Source organism: Hyperolius riggenbachi, chromosome 2 (assembly GCF_040937935.1).
Source record: "Hyperolius riggenbachi isolate aHypRig1 chromosome 2, aHypRig1.pri, whole genome shotgun sequence".
Classification (NCBI taxonomy): domain Eukaryota; kingdom Metazoa; phylum Chordata; class Amphibia; order Anura; family Hyperoliidae; genus Hyperolius; species Hyperolius riggenbachi.
This window is the reverse complement of record NC_090647.1, coordinates 379,566,246-379,582,593: the sequence shown is the minus strand read 5'-3', so window position 1 is coordinate 379,582,593 and position 16,348 is coordinate 379,566,246. Positions and strand designations below refer to the sequence as shown.

General features: G+C 43.4%; 1 protein-coding gene across 1 annotated transcript in view; it reads left to right on the top strand.

Moving 5' to 3' along the window:
• The window catches only part of ATP5PB (ATP synthase peripheral stalk-membrane subunit b), a 130,142-nt gene that overhangs the window by 74,109 nt on the left and 39,685 nt on the right, over window positions 1-16,348 (top strand). The window contains 1 exon segment of the mRNA XM_068269746.1: window positions 15,297-15,422. Within this exon segment, the coding sequence (XP_068125847.1) occupies window positions 15,297-15,422 (126 nt within the window).

The window sequence follows — 16,348 nt, the reverse complement described above, 5'->3', positions numbered from 1 at the left end:
ACGAGGTATAGATCATTTTGTTGTGATAAGTAGGCTCTGCCTGTTCAGTAAGCCAGCACCTATTCAGTAGGAGACCTTGGGCAAGACTCCCTAACACTGCTACTGCGTATAGAGCGCGTCCTAGTGGCTGCAGCTCTGGTGCTTGGAGTCCGCCAGGAGAAAAGCACGATATAAATGTTCTGTGTCTATGTTCTGTGTTTTAGTAATAAAGTTGTTAGGGAATTAAAGGGAGGAGCACTGACAGGTGAAAATTTCTCCTTGGGGGTGAACTGGTTAATTCTGTTTTCTTGGTAACATGGCTATTTAATTTATCTACAAAGAGCCCACTTGGCTACTCCATTGTTTTATCTTGACACCTTTGTTCATTGTAAGGCACATAGTTAACTTTAATGAGGGCTTTTTTTTTAAATTAAAATAGCTGTGCCCCTAAAATACGAGAAGTTTTGGGCTGCATAGACGTGAGACATCAACGGCTTTCTGAGCCAAGTGAGTTTCTTGGAGACACAGTATATCTGGGCTAAGTTTCTTCATATAATCAAACACTAGTCTAAGTTTAATTGGGTGGTTCATACCCCTAAAACTCCAGGAGAGACTTATGAAGTTGGCCATTTCAAAAATCAGAGATAACCATGACCTCAAATATTCAAATAAGGTAATGGGAGCTGATGGCAACCGAACCCCCATCCCACCCCGCAAGTTGCCCCAAAGCACAATCTGCTTTATTCCCCAGCCAAAACAAAAAAATGCATTTGGGAATGTGAGACCAGAGGCAAGCTCCATATCCCCACTTATAAAAATTACAGAAGATCCACTTATGAGCAGTACTTTAAACACACCCAAAGCATGTTCCTCATGCAAAGTAATTACTGAACTCAACAAATAGGCAATGTTTGTGGCCTTAGGTTTAACACCGAGAAATCTCTCAACATTTGTCCCCATCATTCTGCATAAAGTATAGTATTGATCAAATTATAGTTAAAGCATAAAATAAGGAAGTTTTATAAACAATTATGTGAATAAAAAAAGGAGCTGGAACAGTGTAACATTTAGAAGTAAAATGTTCCATCGTACTACACACATCAAATCATACACAAATAATGAAATATAATACCAGCCTTATGGTATAACTCTAGTGTCCTATACAGGCTGATTATTAGAACGACAACCTGTACAAAATGAAGATGTTAAAACAGCAATACTGCAGAAAATAGATGTAAACAGTAAGAACTAGAACAAATTCCAAAGGCAAATTGCGGGGCTTTAAATGAACAAATTATTGTTTATTCTTCTTAGTACATGATTCTTTCAGATTACAGGACAGGCATACAGACTCAAATTCGGATACTCAAATCGCAAAAGGACTGCCTGACACGTGTTTCACGGCCAACCGCCGCTTCCTCAGAGGCACACAGTATACATATACATCCAAATTGGACCCTCAAAGATACCAGTCCGCAATCTGATCAAAGAATAAGGTGAACCCTCACCACCGATAACCTGGACATACGTCCATGGATAAAGAGAGATTTATCATGTACTAAGAAGAATAAAGAATAATTTGTTCATTTAAAGCCCCGCAATTTGCCTTTGGAATTTGTATAGTAACTTTGGGGTGGAACATTGTTACCTGTTTTTTATTATTTGCCTTGAGTAAGAACTAGTAGCATGACTATGGCTAATATTAACCCCTTGGGTGCCAGCAATCTCTGGCCCCGTAACCACTTGAGAACCACAGTCTTTCTACCCCTTAAGGACCAGAGCCTTTTTTTCCATTCAGACCACTGCAGCTTTCACGGTTTATTGCTCGCTCATACAACCTACCATCTAAATGAATTTTCCCTCCTTTTCTTGTCACTAATACAGCTTTCTGTTGGTGCTATTTGATTGCTGCTGCGATTTTTAGACATGAATTTTGTCAAAAAAATATTTTTTTTAACTTTCTGTGCTGACATTTTTCAAATAAAGTAAAATTTCTTTATACATTTTTGTCCAAATTTATTCTGCTACATGTCTTTGATAAAGAAAAAAAAATCAAGTGTATATTTATTGGTTTGGGTAAAAGTTATAGCATTTACAAACTATGGTGCCAAAAGTGAATTTTACCATTTTGAAGCATCTCTGACTTTTCTGAACACCTGTCAGGTTTCATGAGGTGCTAAAATTCCAGGATTCCAGGATAGTATAAATACCCACCAAATGACCCCATTTTGGAAAGAAGACATCCCAAAGTATTCACTAAGAGGCATGGTGAGTTCATAGAATTTATTTTTTGTCACAAGTTAGTGGAAAATTACACTTGGAAACAAAAATAAAACAAAAATTTCCATTTTTGCTTACTTGTGACAAAAAAAAAAGAAATCTGCCACGGACTCACCATGCCCCTCTCTGAATACCTTGGGGTGTCTACTTTCCAAAATGGGGTCATTTGTGGGGTGTTTACTGTCCTGGCATTTTGGGGAGTGCTAAATTGTAAGCACCCCTGTAAAGCCTAAAGGTGCTCATAGGACTTTGGACCCCTTAGCGCACCTAGGCTGCAAAAAGGGGTCACACATGTGGTATCGCCGTACTCAGTAGAAGTAGTATGTTTTTGTGGTGTATTTTTTACATATACCCATGCTGGGTGGAAGAAATATCTCTGCAAATTACAATTTTTTTTGATTTTTTTTTTTTACACACAATTGTCCATTTACAGAGATCTTTCTCCCACCCAGCATGGTTATGTGTAAAAATACACCCCAAAACACATTATACTACTTCTTCTGAGTATGGCGATATGACGTATGACACTTTTTTGCAGCCTAGGTGCGCTAAGGGGCCTAACGTCCTATTCACAATTCATTTTGAGGCATTTGGTTTCTAGACTACTCCTCAGTTTAGGGCCCCTCAAATGCTAGGGCAGTATAGGAACCCCACAAGTGACCCCATTTTAGAAAGACACCCCAAGGTATTCCGTTAGGTGCATTGTGAGCTCATAGAAGATTTTATTTTTTGTCACAAGTTAGCGGAAATTGATTTTTATTGTGGTTTTTTTTTTTTTTCCCCACAAAGTGTCATTTTCCACTAACTTGTGACAAATAATAAAATCTTCTATGAACTCATCATACTCCTAACGGAATACCTTGGGGTGTCTTCTTTCTAAAATGGGGTCACTTGGTGGGGTTCCTATACTGCCCTGGCATTTTAGGGGTCCAAAACCGTGAGGAGTAGTCTGAAAACAAAATGCCTGTTCAGGGGTATAAGCAACTACAAATTTTGACAGGTGGTCTATGAGGGGCCGAATTTTGTGGAACCGGTCATAAGCAGGGTGGCCTCATAGATGACAGGTTGTATTGGCACTGAAGTGCAGGATGTTCTCAAATCGTGACCTGGACATGGCAGCAGAGAACATGGGCATGTGATGTATTGGGTGCGTAGACCAATAAGACCGCAATACATTATTTTTGACTAGACCCATGTTAAGTAGAAGGCCCCAAAAAATGTTACGTTCGGAAACTTGGAGTGGTTTCCACCGAAAAGGCTGGGCATGGTAGCTTCTTGGATTGGCCTTTGCGTATTGTGTGGCATAACGGTTGGTCTCAGCGACAATTAAGTCGTAGAGACCAGCAGTGATCAGGAAAAAAAAATTCTTTCACTGCGGTGGGGCGGGTGAGGGTTTGGCTGGGTGATCAGAAGCCCGCAGGGGGCAGATTAGGGCCTGATCTGATGGATAGAAGTGCTAGGGGGTGACAGGAGGTGATTGATGGCTTTCTCAGTGGGTGATTAGAGGGGAGAATGGATGCAATCAATGCACTGGGGAGGTGATCGGAAGGGGGTCTGAGGGGGATCTGAGGGTTTGGACGAGTGATCAGGAGCCCACACGGGGCAAATTAGGGCCTGATCTGATGGGTAGGTGTGCTAGGGAGTGACAGGTGGTGACAGGAGGCGATTGATGGGTGTCTCAAGGTGTGATTAGAGGGGGGAATAGATGCAAGCAATGCACTGGGGAGGTGATCGGGGGGGGGGGGGGGGGTCTGAGGGCGATCCGAGGGTGTGGGCGGACGCGCGATCCCCGGCAGGACAGAGCAGAACGAGCCGCCGCCGATGTGCGCATTGCGGTCTTTCTGCGGGCCACTTTGCCGCCGCCCATCGGCTGTGGGCGGTCGGCAAGTGGTTAAGGACCCGGTCTTTAAGAAGCCAGAGACCCTGTATGTCAATGTGAGCTAATGTGATTAGCTTACAGTGATCACGTTTTCGGGAGCCAGTAAAAGTGGCTCCTGACTGGCTGACAGGGCTCTGCCGTCATAGAGATGGCAGAGACAGGGGCCTGTGCTGGGTGCAGAGTGGCGCGATCGGCGGTAGCATGTGGCAAAGCATTTGAAATCTATGTACTGTCAGAGCCGCGTAGCCACCTGCAGGACGAAGGTTTCAACCAACGTGGTCCGCAGGTAGTTAGGCCTTTTAAAGGTAAATAAAGGTGTAGAAGACTCCTAAGAGCAGATACACCCAGGGCTTCAGCCCAAGGCAAAATAAATGTCGGTACCCTTAGCTGGTCAGTGAATTAGGACGAGGGGCTGTATGCATAAACCAGGTCCTTTGTATACGAGACCTAGCAAAACGAGCTGATTCCAGTTTCTAGCACCAGTTATCAAGAAGATCATGCAATCCCATTAAAACAGGGAGCATACAGCAAACACCGGGACTAGAACTCCTCCATGAACATAATTGTAATCCAAAAGGGAGCTGGTGATTAACCTCCTTAGCGGTAACCCCGTGTGTGACACGGGGTAAGCCGCCGGAGGGTGCCGCTCAGGCCCTGCTGGGCCGATTTACTTCATTTTTTTTTTTGCTGGACGCAGCTAGCACTTTGCTAGCTGCGCCAGCACCCCGATCGCCGCTATCCGGTGCGGCGCGTGCCCCCCCAGACCCCGAGCGCTGCCTGGCCAATCAGTGCCAGGCAGCGCCGAGGGGTAGATAGGGTCTCCCAATGACGTCCCGACGTCGCTGACGTCATTCCGCCCCGTCGCCATGGCGACGGGGGAAGCCCTCCAGGAAATCCCGTTCTTTGAACGGGATTTCCTGATCGCCTATCGCCGGAGGCGATCGGCGGGGCTGGGGGGATGCCGCTGAGCAGCGGCTATCATGTAGCGAGCCCTCGGCTCGCTACATGATTTAAAAAAAAAATAATTAAAAAAAAACTGCTGCGCTGCCCCCTGGCGGTATTTTTCATACCGCCAAGGGGGTTAAAGAAACATCGGTGAGTTTGCCCTTCATATTCAGATGGCCAGGAAGTGCAAGCAGAAGGACTAACCTTCTGTTAGGAGAGGGAGGATTGTCGGCTAGATTAGAGCCAATACGTTCTAGCCAGGAGGTCGCCACTTTTCGGGGAGCAGGAAGAACAGAGATCTATGGTTGTAAATGAAATGCAATTTAGCTGGAAAAGGCATACACTCTTTCTTGGTGGAAAATGTATAGCAAAGAAATGCCTCTTCTGGCAAATGTGCCTTCAGAGAGAATATTTAGTACCAGCGGACACATCTTGTCTCCTTGATGGTCAAAAATGAACCCTGAAACTCAACAGGCTTACATTTCTTCATCATAACCTGGCCTAAAGAAATACTACATGTCAATCTCTCATGATCTAAACTAAAGTGTCACCATGGGAGGATTTAGTGTCTATTCCTGCTCTGTTGGCAATTGGATTGGCCTTTACTTTTCGTATTGTTGGTGTTTTTGACATTTAGAAGAGTAACTATTTTGAGCATTACAGGACACTAATCCTCACGGCTCTGTTCAAAGTAAAAATGTATTTTAGATTTGGTTTGACTTGACCACTTCACCCCAAGGCGGTTTTTACCCTAACAGACGAGCGATTTTCACCTTTCAGTGCTCATCCCTTTAATTTGCCAATAGCTTAATCACTACTAATCAGAATGAAATGATCTATAACCTTGTTTTTTTCACCACCAATTTGGCTTTTTGGGGGTGATATTTGTTTTCAGTAATTACTTTGTTTTCTATGCATTTTAAATGGAAAAACGAGGAAAAAAACACTATTTCTCAAATTTCATCCCCTATAGTTTTAATATAAACACTGCTACTGTACATTAAACCCACACATTTTATCTGCCTATTTGTCCTGGTTATCACCAGGGCTGTGAAGTCGGGACAAAAATACTCCAACTCCTCAGTTTATGAAACTCCGACTCCGGGTACCCAAAATGGCTCCGACTAATTAGTCTAATACTTAACAGGGCTGTGGATTTTGTACAAAAATCATCCGACTCCTCAGTTTATGAAATCAACGACTCCAACTCCGACTCCAGGTGCCCAAAATTGCCCCGACTCCTCGACTCCGAATCCACAGCCCTGGTTACCAAACCCACGGTTTAAATTATGTCCCTAGTACAAAATATGGTGACAATATATTATTTGGAAATAAGTGTCTTTTTTTTTTCTATGTTGTGTTTTTTCTGTTTTTTCATTGCACGCTACCAATGGTTACAAGCCATGTAGCTGTAATACACCCTCATGGCATACATATTTAAAAAGCTTAGTCCCTAAGGTAACTATTTGTGTTCTCTTTTCAATTCTGTCACTTTTGGTGTTTTTTTTTTTTTTACAAGTGTTTTATTTTGATGCAGAGTATATGAAAATAATACTTTTATTGCTTTTGATTCAGTTTGCTGCAAAACAAAAATCACATGAGCTATTCCTTGGCTCTCAAACACCCCAAATTCTCTTCTCTCACTTGTACGGTTAAAATTATACCCTATATACATCATCAGATAGCTTTTTGGCCACGCAATACACTGTTAACCATGGGCACTGCCCATGGATTTTCCAAGGCCATTTTTTGCACTAAAAGTAATAGTCATTATTTCCTAGCAAAGCCCCTGGAGTCTCAGAACATTCTAAACGGGTCATAAATGTCACCATTCTGAAAACTAGAGACCCAGACGTACTCAGATATACAAATTTTATAACATTTGGACTTATGTGGCTTTGCTGAAACTGCACCAAAACTCTGAAAATTGTATTTTTTAAGTTTGTTTTTTTTTTCCATTTTGACACAAAAACAAATGCACATGACCTAGGCCTCAGTTCTTAAACACCCCAAATTCTCTTTTGTTTGTCACGGTTAAAATGATACCCTATATACGTTATCAGATAGCTTTTTGACCATGCAATACACTGTTAACCATGAACAGTGCCAATGGATTTTTCAAGGCCATTTTTTTTTTTTTTTTTTTTTTTTGCACCAAATGTAACAATGTAATTCTTTCTTCTCAAAGCCCCTGGAGTCTAAAATCATTCAATAAATCATTTTAAAACACAACAAAATGTATTCTACAACTCAGCATAGTTAAAATGATACCAAATATGGCTAATTTGTAAATAGAATAATTAAAGTGAAATCTATATCACAACCCTTAACACGCACATTGGAACTCACCATTGCAGGTCTAGCAGGATGGACGCCAAGGCAAGCCACTGGTCAGACGATGGGGGTGGTCTGCAGAGTAAAGTCTTGTGGCTAACACTATCACCTTGCAATAGAAAGTCCAAGCGAAAAAAAAAGATTTTTGGAGGAATCCCAAGACACCTACAACCAATCTTCAGGGTTTCCTCACATACCCCAAAAACAGTGGTAGGTTAAATGTAGACTAGTGGTAACTGAGCTCCTTTGAGGGACATTAGGTGACAAATGTAAGTAGAGAGGAGAAAATAAAGCCCAGTGAAAATTTTGGGTTATTAAAAAAATAAAAATAATAATGTCTAATAACTGTTGAGGGTATGATAAGCCTCAAAGCAGTCGGCAACACAGAGTCCTGGCAGTGTGGGGCACTTTGGCCAGTGGTATCTGCTGTCACTCCGCATCTTGTTCTTAGTGCACACCCGGCATCTTTTCTGTGGCTTCTGCTTGATTTCATTTGGGGGTGTCAGGGCCGGAAAATGTCTTCCACTTAGACGAACGGTGTCCTCTATCTGCACTGGGCTGACGACATCCCTAATTTGCCCACTTTCAGTTACCATCGACCTTATCACTTCCCGCTGAAACTGGAGGAAGCTGTCATCGTGGCCTGTCTTTTTAAAAACCACAAAGGCATTGTGCATAGCCATTTGTAACAGGTAAAAAAAAAGGTTTTTTTTGTACCATGCTCTGTTTTTTTTTTTTTGTTTGTTTTTTTTTAAGTAGGGAGCCAGCATTTGGTCTGAAAGATCCACCGCACCCATCTTCTTGTTGTATTCAATCAATGCCACTGGCTTTTCAATGCGTTCCCTCCATGTTGTGACAGGAACCATTGCCTCGTTGTGGATTGATGTGAGAATCAATACGTCTCTCTTGTCCCTAAATTTGACAGCGAGGAGCTCGCCACACCTGAGACTGCAGGATTCCCCGTGTTTTAATTTTTTATTAACCACCTGTGGTGGGAGGCCTTTGCGATTTGCTCTTGCCGTCCCACGGGCGCCAGTCTGGGAAGCGTACAAGAATTTAAAGAGTGGAATGCTTGTGTAGTAGTTATCCACATACGCATGATAGCCTTGGTGGAGGAGTGGATTAGCTAGTTCCACCACAATTTTCCCACAGGTAGGCATGTCTGGGCACCCAACTGGCTGTAAAAGGCTATTTTCCCCTCGTATATCATGAAAGCGTATGTGTAGGCAGTGCCGCATTCACATAGCTTGTAAAATTTTATCCCATATTTAGCAGCCTTACTTGGGATGTACTGCTTGATCCCCAATCTGCCATGGAAGGGTAGGAGGGATTCATCCACTGCTATTTCTTTTGCTGGGGTGTATATTTCTCTAAATTTTGTAGAGAGGATGTCGATAGGCCTCAACTTAAAAAGTTTGTCGTAGGCAGGGTCACCTTTGGGTGCGCTTTGAGTATTGTCATTAAAGTGCAGACATTTTGCTAGATCCTCAAAGCGCTGTCTGCCCATTGTAGCTGGAAACAAGGGTGTACTGTGTAAAATGTCCTCTCTGGCTGTTGGAGTATGCCCATATGTAGTGTTAGGGCCAGAAAAGTTTTTATCTGTTAGTGGTGGGCTGCCATCTTCTGGTCATACGAGAAGAGGGGTTCTGGGCTAAAAAATGCTGCGCATACAAATTTGTTTGCATGACAGTATGCTGCAGCAAATCCTCAGTCACAAAAAGGCTAAAAAAGTCCACAGGCCTAAAATTGTCTGTGGGCACCGAGCTCCCGCTTGCCCCTGTAAAAGGCTGGATGTTGGGCTTTTCTAAGTTAGCGGGTGACCAGGTGCCACTAATTCCTCAGGAACTGGTGGCCGGACAATTCGCCTTGGCCTGGCTCATGTGTGACCTGTGCTGCCAGCTGCAGCCATGCTGCCCACCAAGCCCCCTGCTATGGCACCTGATGGGTCAGTGGATTCCTCATCCCTCCTGTTACGGCGAGATGGCGGCCCTGCGGTCTCTGAATTGTCAGATTCTGACTCAGTCAGTCGCAATCGTCCCCACTGCTGCTGCTCTGCTGGAGGATGGCGGCTGCCTCCTCAGAACAAAAGAGCCTCCCTGCCATAGCAAACAAAAGGATGGATGGATAAGAATGAGAATAGAAATAGTTTTGTGTTTTTGTTTTTTTTTTATTTTATTTTTTTATGGAAAAATGAAAAAGGAATAGAAGAATAAAGGTAGAACTATAGGTCGGGAGGGTAGAGAGAGGAAAAGTACAAAAAGTGGGAAAAATAAAGAATGAGGGCTATTTAGCTAAGGAGGGAGAGGATAAAGGGTTAATTAGCCAAATATGGGGTTAAAATTTTATAGGGGGAAAATGCCTACCAGAGTCTCTCTCCAAGCTCCTGTCACCTCTGATTGCTGATTGACAGCTATCTGAGGTGATATATGAGCTGGAGGAGGGAAAATAACTTTACAAACATTCTAAGACTGCTTACACACTAAGACGTTACAGGCGCACGTTAGTGCAGCCTGTAACGCTTCCCCACTGCACAGCAATGTAACACAAGTGGGCTGTTCACACAGCCCACGTTGCGTTACATGTAACGCTGCACGTTCTCCCGAAAGTGCAGCATGCTACGGCGTTACAGCGGCTTAAGCCGCGTTAGACTGTTTGCACATGCTCAGTCATGTTGGGGAGGAGCGGAGAGCGGCCAGGCACATGGCTAATTAATATTCACTGCATGTTGTGACGTGCAGTGTTTACTTCCTGGTGCGGCCGCTCTGTGCGGCGATTGGCTGGCGGGACCACGTGATGCCGCATGCGCCCAAGAGTACGCATCACGGACGCCAGAGTGAGCTGCACAACGCGGCTCAGTCTGACGTCCACATCAAAGAGCACCAGGCCTTGCTTTAGGTGCACGTTATGCGACCTTAACGTAGCACCTAACGAAACGTCTTGGTGTGCAAGTAGCCTAAAAGCTGATCACTGTTACTGGCTTGTAACTGTGATCAGCCTTTATTCTAACTACTGGATTGGCTCAGGGCATACTGAATGCCCATTCCCAATCAGTTATCTCTGGGTAAAAGCCATGGGAGTGGAAAAAAAAGGCATGGGAGCACACTCAGCAGCAGCGTGTGACTTATTAATACAATACAATAACATTTCTATAGCGCTTTTCTCCCATAGGACTCAAAGCGCTTAGGCTCTCTCAGATTCAGTAATTGGTAGTAGGATAAAGTATTCACACAACAAAAGTTATATTTCTGCAAATGCCAAACTGAACAGGTGAGTTTTCAGTCTGGATTTAAACACGTCCAGGGATGGATCTGTCCTGATCTGTTGAGGTAAGGAGTTCCAAAACGTAGGGGCAGCATGACAGAAGGCTCTGGGACCAAAATTTTCCAAGTGGACTCTGGGTATGACTAGATTATTAGAACCTGTGGATCTGAGAATGCGGGGATTGCTATGCAGCTGCAACATATCTTTCATGTATCCAGGGCCTAGATTATTCAGGGTTTTAAATGTCAGTAGGCAGATCTTGAATAGGACCCTCCATGCTATAGGTAGCCAGTGAAGGGAGTGCAGGACTGGCGTTATGTGGCAGTGACGGGGTTGGTTGGTTAGCAGTCTGGCAGCAGTATTCTGTATCAGCTGTAGGCGGTACAAGACCTTTTTTGGAAGGCCAGTGTAGAGAGCATTACAGTAGTCCAGTCGGGATGTGATGAAGGCATGCACTAAGGTTTGCAGATCTTCTGGGGGGATGAGGTGCTTGATTTTTGCAATGTTCTTCAGGTGAAAATAGGATGATTTCACCACAGCAGAGATTTGAGTTCTGAAGTTTAAATCCCCATCAATTAGAACTCCCAGGCTACGCACATGATCAGAGCTGCGTAGATCCGTGCCTCCTATTCCCAGTGGTGAAGACTGCAAGTTAAGTTTTTTTTTTTGTTTTTTTTTTTTTGTTATCATGCTCTGCCCTCCAATCAGGACTTCAGTTTTTGCATTTAGTTTCAGCCAGTTGTCATTCATCCATTGCTGTAGTTCACGTAAGCAGGCGTTTATAGTTAGAGTTGGGTCTGTCACACCAGGCTTGAAGGAAAGATATAGTTGGGTGTCGTCTGCATAGCAGTGGTATGTCAGGCCATGTTTCTGGATTCGTTTTCCAAGCGGTAACATGTAAATTGTGAAAAGCAGGGGAGAGAGGATTGAGCCCTGGGGCACCCCATACTTAAGTGATACAGGGGTGGACAGGAAGGGCCCCATAGACACTTTTTGGGTTCTGCGAGGAGAACGCCAGCGCATACCGCTAAGGCTGCATCTGAAATGACCACCAGCTCAGTGTGCAGCACCTAAATAGACTTCCTGCACAACTTCGCATTCAATTCAGATGCAAATCACATGCAAATCTGCTACTACTTATTATGCAAACAGGAAACTCAGGAGGATGGGCTGGGAGCAGCTAACCTGATAGTTACCTAGTTACAAAGTTAAAAAAAGGTGGGAGGAAAGGCTGCGCATCCCTAAACACATGTTGCAATTGAATGGTTAATCGCACAGGCATACACCGCCTCTGCCAGACTGAAAAATGCATGCCCTGCATCCAAGACAAGTGCTAACATTTATTAAGCTAGGAGGAACTTTAGCTTCCAATATGGTTTGCATGCAAAGTATATTATACTAGACACTTGCGCCACGGTGAGGCAAATCTCCGGGCAAGTGACCTAACCTAAATTAAAACCTTGGGAGCAGCTAACTTTGCTTAACTTTGTAATTATGTAACTATCAGGTTAGCTCAGGGGTAGGGAACCTTGGCTCTCCAGCTGTGATAAAACTACAAATCCCAGCATGCATTTGCCTTTATTAATAATGGGTGTGGCTGTCAGAATCCTGCAATGCATTTTGGGACTTGTAGTTCCTTAACAGCTGGAGAGCCAAGGTTCCCTACCCCTGGGTTAGCTGCTCCCGGCCCCTCCTCCTGAGTTTCCTGTTTGCATAATAAGTAGTAGCAGATTTGCATCTGAATTGAATGTGAGGTGTGCAGGAAGTCTATTTAGGTGCTGCACACTGAGCTGGTAGTCATTTCAGATGCAGCCTTAGCGGTATGCGTCGGCATTCTCCTCGCTGTTAAACAAAATGTAAGTTACACATTTTTTTTTTTTGCTTAGCTGCTCCCAAGGTTTTAAATTTAGGTTAGGTCACTTGCCCGGAGGTTTGCCTCACCGTGGCGCAAGTGTCTAGTATAATATACTTTGCATGCAAACCATATTGGAAGCTAAAGTTCCTCCTAGCTTAATAAATGTTAGCACTTGTCTTGGATGCAGGGCATGCATTTTTTTAGTCTGGCAGAGGCGGTGTATGCCTGTGCGATTAACCATTCAATTGCAACATGTGTTTAAGGCGCAGCCTTTCCCCCCACCTTTTCTTAACTTTGTGGGTTCTGCCACTCAAGAAGGATTGGAACCACTGAAGAACTATGCCATCAATGCCGCAGTATTCCTGTAGCCTGTTTATCAGGATGTCATGGTCAACTGTATCAAAGGCTGCAGAAAGGTCTAGCAGTATGAGAATCGAGCACTCTCCTCTGTCTCTTGCCATTATTGCCATATTAAAACGTCCTGGAGCCGTTAAGAGGCTCCAACAGGACGTTTTAGTACGCCTGCTTGTCACTAAGTGGTTAAAGGGAACCTGAGTTGAAAGATTGCCTGACAGCCCTGCTGATCCTCTGCCTATAATACTTTTCACCATAGACCCTGGACAAGTATGCAGCAGATCCGGTGCTTTGACTTGTCTGACTAGATTAGCTGTATGCTTGCTTCAGGGTTGTGAGGTGTGAGGTAACTCACACTATTGACGCCAGAAGATCAACAGTACTGTCAAGCAACTGGTATTTCCTAAAAGAAAAAAGATGGCAGCCTGAATCTCCTCCATATCCCTCTTACCTCAGGTTTCCTTTAACCTCCTGAGTGTTCTGGACGAGCTGAGCTCGTCCAGAGACGCCGGAGGGTGCCGCTCATGCTAATGCTGGGCCGATTTCAATCAAATAAAAAGCAGAACACGCAGCCGGCACTTTGCCAGCCGTGTGTGCTACCTGATCGCCGCGTGCAGCGGCGAAAGAGGGTCCCCCCCAGCCGCCCGAGCCCAGCGCAGCCGGACCAAACAGTTCCGGCCAGCGCTAAGGGCTGGATCGGAGGCGGCTGACGTCAGGACGACGACTGACTTCTTAATAGAACGCCAGGCAGGTTAAAAAAAAAAAAAAAAAAGTCCTGCAATATTTCTTTCCCATTTATGCCATTTAAAAGGAAATACAGAAAGATTACTTTTTGTTTGTAAGACCTGGTTTCTTTTCTTAAAATGTACAAACTGTATAAGTACAACTGCTATAGTTTTTATATATGTTACAGCCAGAAGCCAAAGTTGGCCACTTCAGGATCTGGCCGATCAATTCCCAAACTGGCAAGGCAGAACACAAACTGACAAACTCCATAGCTGTCCAGCCAAGTCACAAAAATCTGAGTGCCAGCGGGGGTGTCTGATGCCCCCAGGCTCCCTCTTTTCTTTTCCATACTGTGTCCCAACTTCTGCTCGCCGTCTCCTCTCATAGTGATGATGAAGTAGATGGTCAGAGGGTCTGTGTGTGTATCTGCCCTATTTCTACTTCATGGGGCAATGAATACCAGCAAAGCATGTAGATGCAATAAGAAGCCACGAGAGACCACAGATGGGCTGCACAGTCTATTTTGCTGTCACTGTAAGCGGAGAGAGCGAGAGAGGACATGGCGAGTGGAAGTAGGGCGGGATGCAGCGTGGAGAGGTTAGAGGGACCCTGGGGACATAAGTGACACCCACACTGCAGTCCGCTGTACTTTACTTTATTATTACTTTTTGTGTAGTTGGCCGGCCAGCTCTGGTCAGGTTGCGTTCTGGCCGGCCGAATTCCGTTCTTTAAAAACATTTCCTGCATTAGCTGACTAGTTCGGGTATTAGCCAGCCAGATCCTGAAGTGACAGACTTCAGGTTCTGGCCAACACACACATGTACATTGGCAATTTTGGATTGACCTTTTACTTTTGTTGGTGTTTTGACATTTAGAAGAATATTTCCAGCACGACAGGAGGACACTAGCCTTCAGGGTTTAATTAAGAGTTTGTTCAACGTTGACCTTTTCTCATTTTTATAAGGGTAATTGTAATGAGAATAACTGTGCTATACCGTCATACCGTGGTATTTTTTTAGACTGTTATCATACCGTCCTATTTCTTACCCGTTGCTAGCCTACTCTCGAGTTAGATAATGTGTAGGGCTCTTAACAGGTTAAAACCTTAAGTGGTTATTATGCCAGTGGTAAAGTCACCATTAGCTAGATATATTGGTCAACCTAGATAACCAAATAAGTTGTGTGACATTGTATTCAGAGATGTGTAATTGAATGATTTTTCAGGCATGTATAGCTGTGGATCATTATCATGCACCCACTAAATAATCTAATTACGCACTGCCTGTACATATACTGTATACTTCCCCCACCTCTTGTTTCCACCCCATTCCTTTAGATTGTAAGCTCGCAAGGGCAGGGCTCTCACCCTTTTGTGTCATGGAATGTTATTAATTCAATTGCTTGCACACTGTTAGAAATTTATACATTTTAGTCATCCTGTTAAATCAAATTGTAATCAGCAGCGCTGTATCTTGTATCAGTGTTCATATTTTCATGTATATCATTGTCTGTATCCCTTGTTTGTTTTCTTACATTGTACAGCGCCACGGAATATGTTGGCGCTTTATAAATAAATAAATAATAATAATAATCACTTTTGTGACAAATTTCTGCCACAATTTCAAACTGTTTTGCCCGGTATGTATTAAAAATCTATTAAATTATTTTTTTTTTTCTGACTAGGAAAAAGTTGCTGAGGCTCAGGCTGCGAAAGATGGATCAATCAATAGTCTGGAGCGTGCAATTGAGGGAGAAAAGAAGGAACAATGGAGAGTTGAAGGACGACACCACCTATTTGATGCAAAACGGGTGCGTATTCAACATTTCGTTTCATGTTAATCATGCTGAAACCATTAAAATGAATAGAAATGGAATTGCAGTAAATGTTATACTAAGTATACACTACACAATTTACCCTAATGTGGTTGCTTAATTTCTATTGCTCAATGCAGTACAAAGGCATGCAAAGAAACAAAGAGCCAGATTTATCAAAGCATTACAGTTTTTCCTTTTTAAAGAGACTCTGTAACAAAATTTTCATCCTTATTTCTTCTATCCTATAAGTTCCTATGCCTGTTCTAATGTGGACTGGCTTACTGCAGCCTTTCCTACTTGCACAGTGACTGTATTATCTCTGTTATATGATCTAATCTTCTCTCCTCAGACTGGAATGTGCAGGGCTGCTTGTGATTGGATAGAAGCTCTGCAGGCTCTGTATGACTCACACACTCTGCTTATGTGAGCCGATCACAAGCTAATTAGTTTGTTTGTAAACTCTGCCTAAAACTGGCAAGCAAGAAGTTTTAAATCAGGATGATACCATTTATTGGCTAACTAAAAATGAATAAAAGTAAGCAAGCTTTCGGCCTTGCAGCCTTCGTCGGGCTTATATCCTGTTAGTTTGCAGGCTGGTGGTACAGACAGCTTATATACATGCAACATCAAAAGGGAAAACAGATATTTATTCAAGCATAAAAGACATGTCATTAAGATGCTTTAATTCAAACAGACCATCTGGGGTTGGAGGTTATTAGCTAAGATAAGGATCCTTGTTTACGCCATGCTCACAGACCTGTGATTAGGATTGACCCAGAGGTATCGTAAATTCTTAGTTCACAAGTTCAGCTAGAATGGCTGAGAAAGTTTAAATATCATCAGTCTCATACCAATATAAAAAATTGTTGTCCTTATTCAAACCGTTCTGCACAGCTTTGAACCACTTTATAAATTTTGTT